The sequence below is a fragment of the Arachis ipaensis genome, chromosome B7 (genome assembly GCF_059453495.1).
Source record: "Arachis ipaensis isolate K30076 ecotype BB chromosome B7, ASM5945349v1, whole genome shotgun sequence".
NCBI classification, from domain to species: Eukaryota; Viridiplantae; Streptophyta; class Magnoliopsida; order Fabales; family Fabaceae; genus Arachis; species Arachis ipaensis.
Genome location: NC_142442.1, coordinates 139,840,661 through 139,858,925, shown reverse-complemented (window position 1 = coordinate 139,858,925; position 18,265 = coordinate 139,840,661). Strand labels below are relative to the sequence as shown.

Sequence of the window (18,265 nt, the reverse complement as noted above, 5' to 3'; positions counted from 1 at the left end):
ACAAAAAGTTTATTTGATGTTTTATTTTCTTTAAAGATTTATTGCAAAAGTTTTTAAGAACAACTACTTGTCATATTACTGAGAAAAGTAATTAAATAAAGAAATAAAAAGAAAGATTTACTATTTGTATCGTATAAAAATATATTAAAATTTCTATTAGTATAATTTTTTGCTTCAATAAATATATTTAAAACTTAAAATTTGTATATTTATGAAACTTTCTAGATTAATAACATTAATAAATTTAATTTTCATATATTATCAATGTAAAAGAATTTTTTATAGACAATTAATTATATATTATACTTTAATAAAAATAATTAATTTTTAAACCTATTACATAAAAAGATATATAAACGTGTAAATTTAGGATATTTTATATAAAATTAAACTCTAACCTTACTTATTATAGTTAAAAAATTTTATTTTGATTTACTATAAGTGTAAAATAATTTTATATGTGTATTTAATTATATATATCATATTAGTAAAAATAATTATTTTTTATATTAATTATATGAATATCATAAAAAAATAGATGTAATTATACGGTTGTATTTTACACTGTTAATATATCAAAATTAAACTCTACCACTAAATCCATTAGAAAATGAAAAAGTAAAAGGAAAAAACGCATAGCGTGTACGTTATTTCAACTGTTAGGATTTCATTAACAGGAGTCGTGTTGTTTTCTAGGCGCCACATAAATCCATTAAAAATAAATAAATAAAAATTAATGTGCAATTTCGCGGGTTAATGAACATAGATTAATCCGAAACTCTGCGTTTTGATTGGACCACGTCCCTTAACTAAGGAAGAAGAAGAAGTAGAAGAAGTAGAAGAACGCAGGCATAGCCAACCAACTTGGGCTTTTTTCTATGTACACAACCTAACGAACCCTTCCTTCACCTTCAACGCCATTACCAGATTGACAGATTCTCTTTCTCCCTCTCTCCATCATCTCGTGTAATAATGCGAGTTATTTGATTTTCTCGGGAATTTATCTCCGTTTGTTTCCGAGAGAAAGTTTTTACTAAGTGCATCTTTACCTTTAAGGTATACTTACTTAGATCTATAATTTCACTTAATCCAGTGTTCTTAATTCTGTTGTTTTTCATAATCACGTGCTGTATTTGGTGATTAAGCTGCTTCTTGCGGTTAATTGTATTAGTATAAGCTTAATCAGTTATTTCGCATGAAAATTTAGGGTTTTATTAGTTATTATTTTCCTTTTTCAAAGACCATTACTTCGAAGTAGTAGTTAATTTTGTGGTTTTTTATTTCGTACTGTGCTTAATTTTAATGAAGATTCTTGAGCTTAGTTTAGTTGATAAAAATTTGTTAAGTGATTGAAGTTTTCATTTTCGATTTTTTAGAAATGAATCCTCTCTCTTAACTCTTCGGTGAAGGGGAAGGATGATAATTATTATTGGAGTGAGAATTATCGTATACTCTACTCTGCTGAAGTCATTGTTTTTTTCTCTGGCAGGACTGATTGAACTGAAAGGGTAAACTGGTTTGCATGACATTGGCCTTCAGTTACTAAACTATGATGGCCTACACAGGTTCAATGCAGTTGCCTCGTGAAATTAGGCTACACAGTAATAGTGGGATCTGTAGTTTCCATAATGTATGCACTAATGTTATTCATATTTATTTATTTATTTTTTCAAGTGAGAGTCCCTGCAGTTCTCAGGTGTAGAAATGCTGACATTACTTGATTATTGTGTGACAGAATCCAATAGGTATTGGGCGATTACATTTGGTTACCATAAATATTTCACCACGCAGTTGGGTATGGCTTTTGTGGATTAAGAATTTCATGCTTCCTTTCCACTCATTCCCATATTTGATGAATCTATAATTCCTTTTTCTGTTTTTTCAGTTAGGTTCTGACCTTGTCAGCAATACAATTGCTTTTTTACTTGTATTAGATTTTCACTTTCTATTTGTTTTGCATTAGTCAGAAATCTGATTCACGGAGAATTTCTTTTGGAATTAACAGAAGCAGAATTCTTCAGCACGCCATCTTTTCAATAAAGTACACGCCCCAATAAGACATGTGCCTTCCAGATGTAAAGTTTTCATATGTAGGTCTGTCCTAATACCAGGTGGAGGGAGTGGGACTCCACTCATGAAATCTGCTGCTGTATTTTTAACAAGGTTGGCCTCTCTCCTTTTCCTGTTAACTGAGAGATGTTCCACAATTTAGTGACTATATGACTTTCCCATTGGTTGCCTTTGTCATTTTGCCATAAAATTTATGTTTGTTAGGATTTCTGCTCTTTAGTTTTATGCAATAACATTTCACTTTCTCATAATAATTCATGTATGTAATAGTACTATACAATCATGCTTTTGTCACATGGTTATTTTCTCATATCTCCAGATTTTGTTTTCATGTTTGTATTATAGTATAGTCAGCTTGTATTTGTGAAAGCTATATAATTTTATATATCCTAATAGATTGGTAAGATTTTGGACATCATTCTCAATCCAATTTGACTAATCTCTAAACCACCTCATACCACATATTGTCACTCATCTACTAAGTGCAGCTGCATGGCTACACTACCAGCTCTTGCCTCCTCTCACTTTGGCATCTATTAGCTTGTTGAGTGACATGTACTTTCTGGATTAAATTAAAACAGCTGTATGATCTGTTTTTGTTTTTCTCCTTGATGACTCATGGAGGAGATTACAACCAATCTAACTCATTTACTGGCCTACCGAAACTCAAATTAATTAGGATATAAAGTTGTAAGTAATCATTTGCATGATATTGTAATGCATTTAATATGAACTTTTTGTGCTATATCTGGAGGAGGGAATGGATCCTCTCAATTTTTTTTTTATCTCAAGTATTGTTGTCAAGTGTGATGTCTTACGATACAACATTTTCTCTCACATGTTTTTTCTTGGTTCCACTTAAAGAATGCATGGTGAAATATCACACTTGGCAACATCACTTGAGAGAAAAAATTGAAAGGATCCATTTCTATTTGAAGGGCTGGTATCTAATTATTCTAATCTTTTTGGTGCATCGATTTTTTTTTAATCTATCAATTAACGCATTACCTCTATTGCAAAAATTTATGTTTAGATGTTTATGCAGGTCGCAGGAGACTTTAAGTGGGAACCCTGTTTTGCTTCGATTGATCCCAGCACTTGGTATCATTGCCTTTGCTGTTTGTGGCCTTGAACCACTCATACGTCTTGGCAGAGTTCTTATTCTTCAAGTAGTTACCATACATTTTTTTCTAGTTCATCCGTTCTGATTGAATGTTATTGTACCCCGATATTTTTTTCTGATTGATGGCAAATATTTTCAGAGACCTGACAGTACTTGGAAGAAAAGTAGCTCCAGATATATCATGACATCTTACTTCCAGCCCTTGCTATTGTGGACTGGGGCAATGCTCATATGCAGGTTTTTTTCTAGATCAGCAAGTATATTGCACCAGAAGCCCCGTTGGTACTGATTGTAGCTTAATTTTCTCCAGGGCACTAGATCCACTTGTCCTACCATCTGAGGCTAGCCAGGCTGTGAAGCAACGGATGCTGAATTTTGTGAGATCTTTGTCAACAGTGATTTCATTTGCTTACTGTTTATCAAGGTATTTGATTCTTGGAGAAGCATGCATGGAAGAAATTGGAAATGTTTATAAATGGTTTTTCATTTTGATTTATTTACTATTAGTTTATGGTATGACTATAATATATGCTCCTTCCCCTCACCTGCCTTTCACTCTAAAAGGGTAAACTACCAAAAATATACTTGAATAATTTTGTCACTAACAAAAATACATTTGAATTTTTCTATCGACAAAAATGCCCACAAATAATTTAAAAACGCGACAATAATATTCAACATTAAATATGAATTTCTCAAAAAATGCTTTAGAGATTAAATTTTGATGCAATTTTTTGCAAGCATGATTAGAAAAATGAGATATTGTTATTCTTAAAATTTGGTGATTTTTTGCTAAGTATATATTTTTTTGTGATTTTTTAAAAGTATTATTGGTCGTTGACAAAAAAAATCATAAAAAAAATATATACTTAGTGAAAAATCCCCAAATTTTAAAGATAAAAATATCTCATTTTTCTAATCATGCTAGCAAAAAATCACATCAAAATTCAATCTCTAAAGCATTTTTTTGAGAATACTTATTTAATGTTGGACATTTTTGTCACGTTTTTAAATTATTTGAGGGCATTTTTGTCTATAACGAAATTCAAGTGTATTTTTGTCGGCAACAAAATTATTTGGGTACATTTTTTAAGGTTTACCCACTCTAAAATGTCGGGATCTGTTTGCTTTATTAACTTGCTTTTTAGGTGTATTGGGCCCTTCATAGTGTGTAAATTATAACTTTATGTGGTTGTAATTCTTGATTTCAGCTTTATTCAACAAGCACAAAAATTCTTTATGGAGGCAAATGACTCCAGTGATTCAAGAAATGTATGTTCTGTTACATATTGATTTAATACATTTGTCAGTCCTTGCCACTTTAGAATTTCTGTCATTTTTTTTTTTGTAATAATACTGATAGCCTAGTTACATTTTTGTTGTCATTTATAGTTATATTTGTATATTTATATGTCTAAGAAGATCTATGTGATCCATGTCTGGGAAAATTGAAATGTTTTATATTTGAATTCACTTGCTTTCAGTTTACGCGGAGGGTGTTCTAAATAGTATCCTCCTTCATGTTGGATCTTTTAGTGAGTATATTGCAATTGTTAAAGTAACTTATTGGCTTCTCATTTCAAAAAAAAAAAAAAAAAAAAAAATGACTGACAGGTGGGATTTGACTTTGCTGGGAAAGCTGTATATACTGCTGTATGGGTTGCTGCAGTGTCACTGTTCATGGAGTTGCTAGGTTTCTCCACACAGAGGTGGTTAACTGCTGGTGGTTTGGGCACAGTATTGCTCACTCTTGCAGGTCGCGAGGTAAAGAACTATTTCTTGTAGTAGTGCTGCTAGTATTTGACTCGAGTTATTCATTGCAACTTGTGGATCTCCATAACAGCAAGTCCTCCAAATTCACTATAGCCCGTAGCCCACATTATATAGCCAATTAAGCTGTTCTCTCTCTTGTGCTGCCATTTTAAGTCCATATTTGTGATTGGTCTAGATATTCACAAACTTCTTGTCGAGTATAATGATCCATGCAACTCGGCCGTTTATTATGAATGAGTGGATTCAAACGAAGATTGAAGGATATGAGGTTTCTGGTACAGTTGAGGTTTGTTTCTTTGCCTTGCATAAATTGAACATTTTTATAATACACACACACACACACACACATATATATATATATATATATAATGAAATTTTAATTATTTATTTATGTTTGATTAAAATGCCCCTTTTTCTCCCACTACAGCATGTAGGATGGTGGTCACCAACAATTGTGAGAGGTGATGATCGGGAAGCAGTTCATATTCCCAATCATAAGTTCACTGTAAATGTTGTGAGAAATCTGACTCAGAAATCCCATTGGCGCATCAAGAGCTACATTGCTATCAGTCACTTGGATGTTAACAAAATTAATGTTAGCAATCTTAGTTCCCCTCCTACAAACTTGTTCAGGAGTTTCTGATGTGTATTATTTTCCTCTGAAAACTAAGTTTTTCTCTATTCCAATCTACTCATGCAGAATATTGTAGCTGATATGCGGAAGGTTTTGGCCAAAAATCCTCAAGTAGAGCAACAAAAGTTGCATAGAAGGGTGTTTCTGGAGAATGTCAATCCGGAAAATCAGGCTCTTATGGTAAGTGTCGGTGCTGTTCTTCTGCAAGTCTGAAACTTTCTTTTGATGCATGTTTTGATGTTTTCTGCACTGACTGGGGAATTATTTATCTATCAATATTTTTAAGGATTCACTATTATTCTGTGTTTTATCACTGTTCAAGTTTTTCCTTGAGATTAATTGTTTTGTTTTTGTTTTTTCCCTTAATTTATCATTATCTTACAGCCTTTCTTATTGCAGATATTAATATCTTGCTTTGTGAAAACTTCACATTTTGAAGAGTACCTCTGTGTTAAGGTATGACCTAGAGCAATTACCATTACATACAGTTGGAGCAATAAATCGTGTTCTGGTAGTTGTTTTTTAATGTGTAATATCTACAGGAGGCAATTCTCTTGGATCTTCTTAGAGTTGTCACTCACCATCGAGCTCGGCTAGCCACTCCCATCCGTACAGTTCAGAAAATATACAGTGAGGCTGACTCGGAAAATATACCTTTTGGGGACACTATTTTCACTCGATCCAGAGCAGCAGGAAATCGCCCATACCTCCTTATAGAACCGCCATATAAAGTTAATGGTGAGGATAAACCTAAACCTTCAGCTCGTTCGACTCGTCCAAATGAGGAAAAAGATGCCAAAGTTGATGAAACCTTGATGTCTGACCCCAAAGGAGATGAGAATTCAGTGGTGACATCAACCACCTCACCTGGTGTAAGCTCCAAGGATAAATCCAAGACAGCTTCTGAAGCCCAGAGTCAGAATCTGGGTTCTAATGGTTCAGTTGAGAAGACCTCCAAAACCTTGCAGCCCAAAAAGGAAAATGCAAATGCAGGAAAGGGAGCAACAGTTCCCCTATCGAAAAACCTTGCACAAAGTGCTGTGCCCGAAACTTCTCCGGTGACTTCACATGAGTCTAGCAAAGGAGAGACAACTTCTGCTAGTCCTTCACCGTTGAAGCAAGATGAAGAGAAATCTGCTGTGTCCTCACCTTCAATTAGGCCTTCCTTGGAAGATAATATCCTCCTTGGTGTTGCTCTCGAAGGTTCAAAACGAACTCTACCGATCGAGGAAGAAATGACTCCCCTTCCTATCCCTGGAGAGTCGCAAGAATTTGCTGTCCAAAGGAATGGGAGTGGACCTCCTGCTACCAAGGATAAGAAGGATCCTAAGCAGAATGATTAGATTAGTAGCTTAGAAGTTGATATTTTAATACCTGCGTTCTATTGAAATTATGCAGAAAATGATCCAGCTGTCTTTTTTAAAGTTGGAATTATGCATTGTATTCACCCTATATATAATGATGTACATAATAATCAATTCATAATATTGTTAACTATTACCTTCTGAATAATAGTGTTTAGTTTTATGGTTTGTTTCCTACGCAATCATAAGTAGAAAGGGGGATAAAATAAGTATTGTACCATCCACCACTCGCATCTCATTGGTAGCATTTGGTGCAGAGACAAAGACTAATAAAAGACTAAGACTAAGAGACAGAGATTGAAATAAATTTTACTATTCTATTTGGTGCAAAGTGGGAGATAGAAATTGAAATAATAATGAAGCTCTAATTTAATTTGTACAAAAGGTAAAATTGAAATTAATTGATTGAAATGAGGATATTTTAGGTATAAAATGTTATTAAAGTTTCAGTCTTCATCTCTAAAAATTTCAGTTCCCTGTGTCCCCACTTTTTGGAGATACTGAAATTTTAGGGACAGAGACAGAAATTTTAGTACCAGTTTTTGAACCAACAAACATAATACTGAGTCTCAGTCTTTCAGTATCTGTCTTAGTATCTCAAAACAAACGCTACCATTTAGATTATCTGTGTACATATTAGTGTGGAGCTTGTGGCCATCATTTTGTTTGATGCTATGTTTGGAAGGGGAAGCAAGCAAAACCTTTAAATTTGGAATAAGAAATACGGAAAAGTTCATCTAATGTTTTATGTTAGAGAAAAAATAAGTATAAATCGTAATTAATATCAAATCAAGGAAGTTTTCAACATTTATTAGACTTGAACTAAATTTGGTTCAGTTTAAAGGGTGGTCCTCTAATTAAGGGTTGTAACTAAAGGTAAATAATAACTAAGAGGAGACTTCAAATTCAGACGAAAGTATAAAAACGAAGATTTAAATATAAAATAGCTGTCACCAAAAAAAAAAAAAGGAAGCTCCAAACACAATTTATGATAGAATACTTTGAAGACCTTTGATCTATGTAATGAACCTCATCTAATAAACACTTTAGTTTCTTGTTGCATAGAATGAGTCAATCTATTTGAACCAATTAAACATCAGAAAAATTATCTTTTTATATACCTAAACAAGAAATAATTAGTCACATCTGAAACAGCATTAGCAAGTCAGAGGTCACAGACAAAGTTGCCCGTCATTCAGATATAGGGATGGCAAAATTCCCCGAGACGCGGGGATCTCTGCGGGGACTGCCCCGAATGGGGATCCGATTGTGGGGAATTTTCCCCGCGGGGATGGGGATGGGGGACAAAATTCCCCCGAAGCAGGCGCGGGGACCCGAGCGGGGATCCCTGCCCCGTCCCCGCTATTCCCCGAAGTTTATGAATTCCTTGAATTATCCTTAATAGTTTATTTCTCATATATGTTTTTTAGTCATTTCTTACACACACATATATATAGAAACCCAAAACTCCTAATCTTTATTTGCATAACCTCTCTTCAATTCAGAGATCCCTAAAGCTGTCCATACTCCATCCAACCTCTCTGCAGCCACCCCCTCGTCACCCTTCTCACCGCATCGTCACACCTCACCGTGCCATCATTCTTACCGCGTCGTAATTTCTATTTGCGGCGTTCCTTTAAGTAACTCTGCCGTCGTGTCTATTCTCCTCTCTGTTGTCGCGTCTCCCACCTTGTCCACTGCTTTTTTCTTTGGCTCATCGTTGCGTCTCCCCATTGCGTTATTTCAAAAGAAGTCACCATCGTGTTATTTAGACTTTTTGTATAAAATCTTGCAGTTTTTGTATAAGATAGATACTTGTAGCTCTATTAATATGAAAATTAAAAATTAGTTAGAACTATTATGTAGATGGAGAATGGGGTCCCCGCGGGGAATGGGGCTCCGTGGGGAATGGGGATGGGGAGCAATTTTCCCCCACGGCGGGGAATGGGGCGGGGATGGGGAGTAAATCTGAGGGCGGGGATGGGGAGTAGGGAGGCATCCCCCGCCCCCGCCCTGCCCCATTGACATCCCTATTCAGATAGCACTAGCAATGCTCAATGTTTGTTCAAGTCACATATAATGAGGTCCAAGTTTGATGTATAATGTAAAACGAAAGAAGGCATTCTTTTTCTGATAATGAACATAAAACAAACAATAATTTGCACCAAATTAAAAAAGAAGCAAAAAAAAAAAGATCCCCTTTAGGTAGAATTAGTTTCCAAGTGTGCATTAAGTTCCCATATCTGTTTGATGCTAATATATTGTTTACTTAACACAATTGATGAAGTGAGACTTTCTTTGAAACTAGTGTCACTCCAAAAAAAATAGTTCCATTTAATCTTTAATAGAATGAATTCTAAAACTCCCAGAGCAACATTACAATTAGAATCGTGTGAGAGGAAATTTCTGTGGAACTTAATAAATCAATAACAACTCGATGTAGCTAACTACATAAAAAACCTCCTCTTCTCATCATTAAGCTTTACACATGCAATCAGGAGCAGGGTATGTATAAATTGATTGCTTCTCTTTTCTTAATCTTATCTGGCCTTGTCTATTTCTATGTCCATCAAGAACTGCGCTCTGAAATTCTGGCCAGCCTATGCTTTTGTTCTGAAATAGCTGCCCCAATAGCCCCATGTTTGGCCTGATAGTCTTCAGATTCATATAAGCACGGTGTCCCACCTACAAATGCATAGGGTGTTCCGTTTAAATAGTAAGATTTATTCTTGATATCTTGTATCAGTTTATGTTTGGTTTCTATTTCCAGTTCTTGTTCTCAGGATTTAGTTAGGAGAAAAAGTGAAAGCAGAATAGAAAAGATTATGTTGCTTTCGGCATTTTCACCTTTTTCCGTTGTAAAATGTTGCTTTTCATATTGACAATGTAAATAGGAAAAAAGAAAAGAAACCAAACAGGCCTTAATAGATCAGATTCAGCTTTGTTTAGGCTCCTTTAAAACTATGAGTAGGTGTGAAATATGATTCTTAGAACTGTTGAATTTCAAATAAAATGCTTTTAACAATAAAAAATGGATCTTACCAGAGCATTGTGCATATTGCCAGGAGAAGCAGAAATGAAGATGTCACTGTGCATGCTCACATAATAATCAACAGCAGCTAATAGTGATGCCTTTCCATTAACCTTGGCCAGTTCCTCAGCGGAGACTAGACTCCTCTTATCTTCCATCAGTGGAAACAATTTGCTTAAAGATGCTATCCTAGCTTCTCCACCATAAACCTGAAAGAAAAGATTGCTATTAGATTATTAATCACCAGCTACATTCTTATGAATATCACAAATGAATTAATTGGTGTTACATAATCACAAGCCATCATACTTTATACGATGTCCACGAACCTTGTGGGAAGCGAGATAAAGCCGTGTTTTATTGTTGAACCCCAAAGCTGCCAGAAGCAATCCGATCTCTTCGGGAGTCAGCGGGCAACGCCCCTGATTTCTTAACTCTTCATCGGTGAATTGAGCTTTCAACACCCTTCCCTGCCAAATCACCTGTCTATACTTAGCTAGAGCAAGTTTCTCAGCTTTACCCCCACCAAAGTCACAAGCTGAATGAGCAGCCATATCCTGCATAGGAAATCTGGATTCAGTCAATGTTGCTGTTACGAAACTAAATAGGAGTGTCAATCTTCTGAGAAAGATGATGAAGAGCAGCAACTGAGATGTGCAGAATTCAAGATGAAACGTGCAGTTTTTTAACACAGTAGTTGATCTAATAGATTATAGATCTCTACAACAAAAATAATCATTTTTGTTCTACTTAAACATGTATAATTGGCTAATATTTTACAATAGCATAAATCATCATTCAAGCACATGCTAGCATGCTTACACACATGCACAAAAGATAGAATAAAATTTGCCTAAAAGCTTGTAGTTACTTTAAAAGGTCGTCATGATAGAAATTAACATATTCATTGTGCATGACAAGTGTACAAAGTGGCTCATCTGCTACTAAAGCTTAGATCATGAATTCGTCATTCAAACACAGCAAGTATAATTACAGAAACAGTAGAAAAAAAATACTTGTGTAATAAGACCATTATATCAATGGTTCTACTTCATAATATAAAGCAATTATTCTGTGTTAGGAAATGGTAAAATGAGCTAGAAATTTAAGAACACTGCTGTATTATCAAAAGTCTTGAGGAGATAATGAGATATCAGTGAGATATGACTGAGGTAAAGGCTAATACCTTGTCAAAACGCAGATGCAACACAATATACTTCCCAATTTGCTGTTTTATAAATTCAACAGTTCCCTCCATCATATAGTCATTCCCCTTTGCTTGGTTGATGCTAGGAGTCTGTCGAAGGCGATGAATGATGGTTTCTCCTAACTCCTTGACATGTGGAACGAAGGTCAATGCTTCAAAGTTGACCTTACAACGGAGACGCTGGATGTCTGATGGCAAGTTGTTGAATGTCAAGCGATGAGAGAAGGGTGCAATAGCAGCAATCCCGTAACTGTATCAACCAGAAAATCTACAACATTTGAAAATAGACATCTATGTAAATAGTATATATGCAAAGAACGCCTCATGGCCTTTGGGGCCTATGTTTTTTCCCCCCTTCCTGTAAGAATACTTTGCATACAATTAGGCTATTGTAGGAAGAACAAAAGCTAAAATCCAATGCATTTAGGATCCTCATTAACATTATAGCCTCAACAAGAAGTTGATATCGTCAAACAAATTTCATCCAAATTAAGCCCCCACCCCGCTCGCGAAGTATTCTTTATCCAAGGTATATCCATGGTTATCAATTTATTATCTATAACAACTAAAAGTGCCAATTAACACACTTGAAATCAATGGTTATCCAAGGTGTCTGCCTAGCAATTGACTTGAAGTGCCAACTAATCAGAATTCTGTGTCTCTAAATGCATCATAATCAAAATATTTTCTTATTTTCTACAAACAAATGAAGTCTTAAAAGTGTATTAAAAACCTGCTGCCTTAGTTAGTATGAAAAACCTAATATTATGCATAGTACTTCATGTCTTCCATTTGGACAAATATCATGAGCTCACCAATACTTGTTTCTAACTGTCTCCATTTTTTCCAGTCGATGAAGCAAACAATAATATTTCACGGGAAACATGTTCTCCAAGCTCAAAATGGAAGTTATGTCTTTATAGCTATCTAGAGAATCACCTACAAATTATATCATAGAATTTCATACTAATCTTCAACATCAAAAGCTTCTTGCAAATGTTGACAATGATAAAAGTAAAAAACTATCGAAGTAAATCAATGACTATAGTAATGGTAGAATGAAAGTTCATTTGTAATGAAAAGAAATGCTATGACAGCATTGGAGGATAAGCAGTTTGCATACCTCTGAAGTACAGGCAAGACATTTTCTATGTACCAGTCAGCAGTGGCTTGAACTGGTGCTGTTTTAATTCTAGTAGCTCTTATGCCTGTGGCATAGTATTGCCTTGTGCTCCATGAATAGTCACTAGGAAGTTCTTTCACAATTGAGATGTCATCACGGAGGACATCAATGAAGTGATCTACATCAAATATATCGGCAAATGAACTGCAGGAAAAAAAACATAATATTCAGGTAAATAGATACATTCCATATTTGAAAATGAAACAAAGAATAAAAAAAAATTGTTGCGAAACAGGCTACTCTATGTATACCTTGAATCTTGCCAAACAGGATTAACTTCAAAATGTGGAACCACCAATGTAACATTCAAAATCTTAGCAACAGCAACAGCATCGCATATCTATCAAAGAAAGCACGTGGGCAAGTGATATAAGAAGAGTGATCAAAGTGTTTAGCCAAATACCATGCTGTTAATGAATAATCAATATACACTAATACTATTCTTCATATCTTTGATGAAATTACATCCTTCCAACACAAAATCATTTACTTACCCCCATCTTCTGCTGGTTCAAACCTCCATCAAGGAAAACCTGGATATAACCCCGAGACTTTTGGGGTAATGCTGCAAAAGAAATTCGAATCAAATATGTAAAATAAGCAACACAGTCCTCATTTCCAAGAGAAACAAACTATCACTGCATAAGAATTTGCAAAATTGAACTCACAAGGTGATTTTGGAGGCTCAATACAACGTTTCCATCCTTGGAATTCCAAAGGAGACCAGAGACTAGTTTGAAGTTCCACAGGCTGAAAAAGAAACAAATAATTGGAAAATTCTCAAACAGATATAAATACACCCAAAAAATTTGGTAAAAAAAGTTAAATGAATCAAATAATGTGAACTATACTCACAGTTTGGCGTTGCAAAGCACCCTCAAGCAAATCCACATGCATAGGCCTTGGAGCATTCCATTCCTGCAGTTGAAAACAATTTTTTTAATTCCATAAAAAAAGGTTCCATATTCAAAATTAAACTTTTCTTTCTTTTTATGGTTATATTTCTAGAAGAAGAAGCGGAAGCTAAAACAAAAACAAATAAAATCGCAAATTCACGATTCTTCTTCCAATACAGATCACAAACAACTGAAATGTATCAAATTGAGGAAATAAAGAAGTGGATTAAAGAGAAAGAAGGGAGTTACAGAGAACATAGAAGGAGAAGCGCGACCCAAAGGTTGGAACAAGTTGGGAAAGAAATAGGGGAAGAGAATAACGGAAACTGCAGCAAGAGCTGATCTTTGAGAGTGGTTGAGTTGATCGAACAAGTGAAGCTTCATTGCCACAGTTACGATTCGATTATTAAGAACACTGAATCATGCAAATGGAGTTTCAGTTATAGTGATTCATGAAATTGAATTATCAATCCATCATCCATGGTTGAAAGGAGGGGGATACCAGAAAAAAAAAAAAAAAAAATATATATATATATATATATATATATATATATATATATATATATTTGATTTGTGTTTTTATTTTTATTTTTAGAGAAAGTACGAGAAGCTAATAGAATATAAGCTTTTAGGAAGATGATTATTATCCCTAGTACTCGAATGGTTGTACAAATAAGTCATTGTTTTCCTAGCGAGATTATAATATTTTTTATTTTTAAAATTTTATAAAAAAAATAAAAATTTTAAAAATTTTTAATAAAAATAAAAATACGAACCAAACAAACTTAAAAAATAGTGTTCTAAATTATGAAAAGGACTTGGAAGTTAATATTTAATTATTTATAGTAGGGACCGGATTGTAATTTGATTTGGCGATAAAATATAGTAATAAAATGCTTAAGAATTTGGTAATTTTATCAGGATTTAATTTAAATATATAGAGCGTGTAATTTTTTTTTGATATTATCACTTAATCATACTTCACTCCATTAATTATTTTAATTAATTCTTGAGCAAGTATTATTAAGAATTTGATTATTTTTATCTGAATTAGCTAAAATTTTACGAAGAGGGTTGCATTTAAACTCAAAATCTTAGAGAACAAGGGATTTATTATGTTGAATGATTATTATTAAATATATATTTAGGATATTGAGATAAGGATTGCATTGTTAATTGATCCTATAAAAAAAAAATACATTGACATAAAATTTCAGCCATCAATTAATTATTTTTAAGATATATATATATATATATATTTGATATTTATTAAAAAAATTATTTATAATATTGTAAAAAAATTTGATAATTTATAAATTTGACTATTGTAATAGTTAAGCATTTTACTAAAAATATATAAATATATAATAATGATTTTTTTATGTTTATAAAACGTTTTTATTAAAACCTAAAAGAAATAAAACACATTAAAAATTTTCTTAATTAATTGTTACTTAATTTTTACTATTTTCTATAGTTATTCTCCTTCAAATATATTGTTATAAAATTTCTCTAAGATAAAATATAAATATAACAACAATAAAAACATTTTTAAAAAAATAAATAAAAACTGGGGAGTTTTTTTTTTTTATCTTTCTAAAAGATAGTAACTATTATTATTAAAAATAATAAATGTTTTGGCAGTATATTAAAAAATTTTTAATTGACCTTAATGTTACTTAAGCAATGACGCCTATGCTAGGAAGAATGATAACTGATTTTGGTTGCATCAACCCCGCGAGCATACTAACTAGAATCTCAATTTAACTTTTAAAATTTTTTGATATTACGATTTTAAATGAGTTTATTAATTTTATGAAATTTGTATTAAATTTGACGATTTTACGATTTAAATATTGTTAAGATTTTACGTTTTATGTTTTTTATTAGATCATCTTCAATGAAAAAAAAATTGAATTGTGTCCAGGGATGAAAATAGCTTATGAAAGCTGTCTTTTAAAAGATAGCTTTTTAAAAGCTGCAGCACTTGTGTTTGGTAAAATCAAATTAAAAATGACTTTTAATAAGTACAAGCACCACAATTGTGTTTGGTAAAACAGCTTTTAAAAGTTGAAAAAATTATAATAAACATGTTTATAACAAAAAATAATTTCTTTTTTCAAATTTTTTAAAAATTTATATAATATTTTAAAATAAAATAATGTTAAAATAAAAAATTCATAATAAACATGAATATAATAAATAAATTCTTTTATTTTTTAACTTTAAAATTTTATATAAGTATCATAAAAATTTATTTAATCCTAAACATCATTACTAAAAATACTAAATTACCTAAATTACTATAACCTATTTTTTTCCACCAATCAAACTTGATGCTATATTATTTCGAACCATCTCCATAGTTCCAAGAAATTCATCTCCAACTTTTTCAACTCCATTTTCAGCTTCACCTTCATCACCATATCCATCTTCTTCTTCAAGCTCAACGTCCATCTGATCATATTTTTTAAACTTACGATCACTTGTAGAATAACGTCTAATGTAGTTATGCAGAGCCATTGTTGCAATAACAATTTGAATTTGTTTTTTATAGCTAAAACTAGGCATATCTCGTAAAATTTTTCATCTCTTTTTCCAAACTCCAAATGTACGTTCTATCACGCTTCTAAGTGAAGAATGAGCATAGTTATATATTTCGTAGTATCCAGAAGGTCCATTAACACGACGAAATTCTGGCAAATGATATGTTGCTCCTTTGTATGGTCCTAGATAACCTTTCTTTTCTGGATAGCCTGCATCTACTAAATAGTATTTACCTGTATATTATTAAATGAAAGAAAACATGATAAGAAATTAAATCTATATATGGAGTATATAATTTAATCTTAAAGATTATCAAGTATTACCTGGTGGAGGTTTTGGAAAGTTCAACTCAGATGTACCAATTGCATGTAAAAATACTCTTGTATCATGAGCTGTCCCTTCCCAACCGGCCAAAGCAAAAGTAAATTCCATATCAAAATTACATGCAGCCATAACATTTTGGGTTGGAATTCCTTTTCTACCAATAAATCGAATTTGGTCTTCAGTAGACACAATTACTGGCACATGAGTTCCATCTATAGCACCAATTGCATCCTATAATTAACATGATTAGAATATCAATTTTACAAATACTATAAAACAAATTTAATACCAACACATGCAATGAAAGATAATAATTTTTTTGTAATTATTTATAATACTTTTTAAAATAAATAATATATAAATTACCTTAAAGTGAGGCCAATATCTATCATCATTCCTTAATTTTGTAGGCACTTCTTTAAAATCACGATCCTTTGGTTGTATAATGTCTATGGCCATTTTGCACACAGCTTGTAGCACTTCTTCAAATTTTTGACTTATTGTTTCACCGGAATGTTGAAACCGCTCCTTAGTTGACTTATTTGAGTTTCCACCTCCTAGTACAAATAGGAACATTGCTAGCATTTCTGCAGCACTTATTCTCCTTGAGGCACATAAACCATAGTTTGTTTCTAAATCATAGCATAGTCTTTTGAAAACATCTTTTTCCATCCTAAACATGCTGCAACAACGACTATTATTTCCTTCTAATATCTCTTTAAGCCATTTGTTTCCTGTTTGTGTAGAAGTCATGCATGGTCTTTTATAGATATACTTGTTATAATATTGGAAGACTAAACATACTGTGGAAGTTAAAACTCGATCAAATTCTTCCTCTTCCTCTTCATCATAATCAATTTCCATATTCCAATGCACTGTATAATAACTATATTAAAAGAAAGAACACAAGGATTAAAAAAAATAGAATAATATATCAAGAAATGAAAGTCTTGTAATTTTTATTTGCAATAAAAAAGATCAAATAAAATAAACAAATCCAAGCAAATGAATGTAAATAGCAGACATAACTCATGGTCTATAAAATGAATGTAAAAAAATATTAAAAAAGCTTTGTAAATAAACTGTTCTCCTTCTCCTCTTGGACATTCTTTTCGTTCATTAACCACGCAACTTTGACTTCTTTATGCTTTAAGGCAACGAACAACTCTCTTTTATCTTTATCCAAGAAGAGTCGAGTTGCAAACATATAAATTTGTCCAAGTGGATCTATATCCGGTATAGCATCCAGTTCTTCTATTGCTTGAGTTATACTAGGTCCCAAAGTATCATTTTTATTGGAGCTCCTACGTTCCACAGCCTCACAAAGTCTATCAATTTGGTGTGACAATTTCTGAGCACCTCCAACTTTTTTTGCTTTCTTGTAAGTATTAGCATTAGTGAAATTTTCCCTTTTTCTTTTAATGTTTATAACACTAGACTCAGGCTCTATATCAGAATCCTCACTATCTTCAAGTTGTGTATCTTTCTCAATTGAAGAAGGAACTATTCCGGAAGATGGAGTCCAAGCATCTTCTCCTGTTGCAGCTGTTCTTTGAAACATCCTATCCAATGTTGCCTCAAAATCTGGATGAATCCCTTCTTTTCTAAATTTTTTAGCCTTTGGAATAACCTACATAAAATATTGATACTTAGTACTAATTATATATATATATATATATATATCAATATGTATGCTACTATGCTTACCAAACTAAGCTTAAGAATACTAACCGCTAATTTTTTAGCCCACCACTCTTCACTTGCATCAATTGTCTTTTTAGCAGAATCCCATCCAAGTCCAGTCTCGTTCCCTTTCAATTGCTTTCAATTCTTCCAATCTACTTTCAACTGATCCCATTTGTTTCTCAATTGTTTTCTATTATATTCTTTTCCCGTAGCTTTTGTAAATTCAGCTATCAATTGTTTCCAACCTTTGGTATCAAAATGTGTGCCCGGTTTGCTACCAGCTTCAATACTTTTCACACACAAAGCACAAAAGATATCTACTAGATTTTTGTTCCATTGTGCAATTTCTTTTCCATCATTTTTTTCTTCAGATGTGATCAAATTCATTGTTGTATCCATCAAAACTTATCATATGATAACAAAAAAT

The 18,265-nt window shown here is 32.8% G+C and overlaps 2 protein-coding genes across 2 annotated transcripts; one reads left to right on the top strand and one right to left on the bottom strand.

The window, feature by feature from the left end:
• Window positions 1–594: 594 nt before the first annotated feature.
• Window positions 595–7,132, top strand: LOC107606212 (mechanosensitive ion channel protein 2, chloroplastic). The gene is made up of 14 exons (XM_088493216.1): window positions 595–1,056; window positions 1,490–1,630; window positions 1,736–1,795; window positions 2,006–2,163; window positions 3,116–3,239; window positions 3,333–3,430; window positions 3,504–3,617; window positions 4,405–4,465; window positions 4,808–4,957; window positions 5,142–5,252; window positions 5,394–5,561; window positions 5,667–5,780; window positions 6,000–6,056; window positions 6,143–7,132. The coding sequence occupies exons 2-14, from the start codon at window positions 1,550–1,552 to the stop codon at window positions 6,941–6,943; spliced, it is 2,097 nt and encodes a 698-aa protein (XP_088349342.1). The 5' UTR covers window positions 595–1,056; window positions 1,490–1,549; the 3' UTR covers window positions 6,944–7,132.
• Window positions 7,133–9,257: 2,125 nt separating this feature from the next.
• On the bottom strand, window positions 9,258–13,790 carry LOC107606211 (O-fucosyltransferase family protein). The gene is made up of 10 exons (XM_016308225.3): window positions 13,531–13,790; window positions 13,241–13,303; window positions 13,054–13,135; window positions 12,880–12,950; window positions 12,637–12,725; window positions 12,326–12,529; window positions 11,182–11,452; window positions 10,325–10,552; window positions 10,007–10,204; window positions 9,258–9,649 (listed from the first exon to the last, which is right to left on the bottom strand). Exons 1-10 carry the CDS (start codon window positions 13,663–13,665, stop codon window positions 9,440–9,442), a joined length of 1,551 nt encoding a protein of 516 aa, XP_016163711.1. The 5' UTR covers window positions 13,666–13,790; the 3' UTR covers window positions 9,258–9,439.
• Between the last annotated feature and the right edge of the window lie 4,475 nt (window positions 13,791–18,265).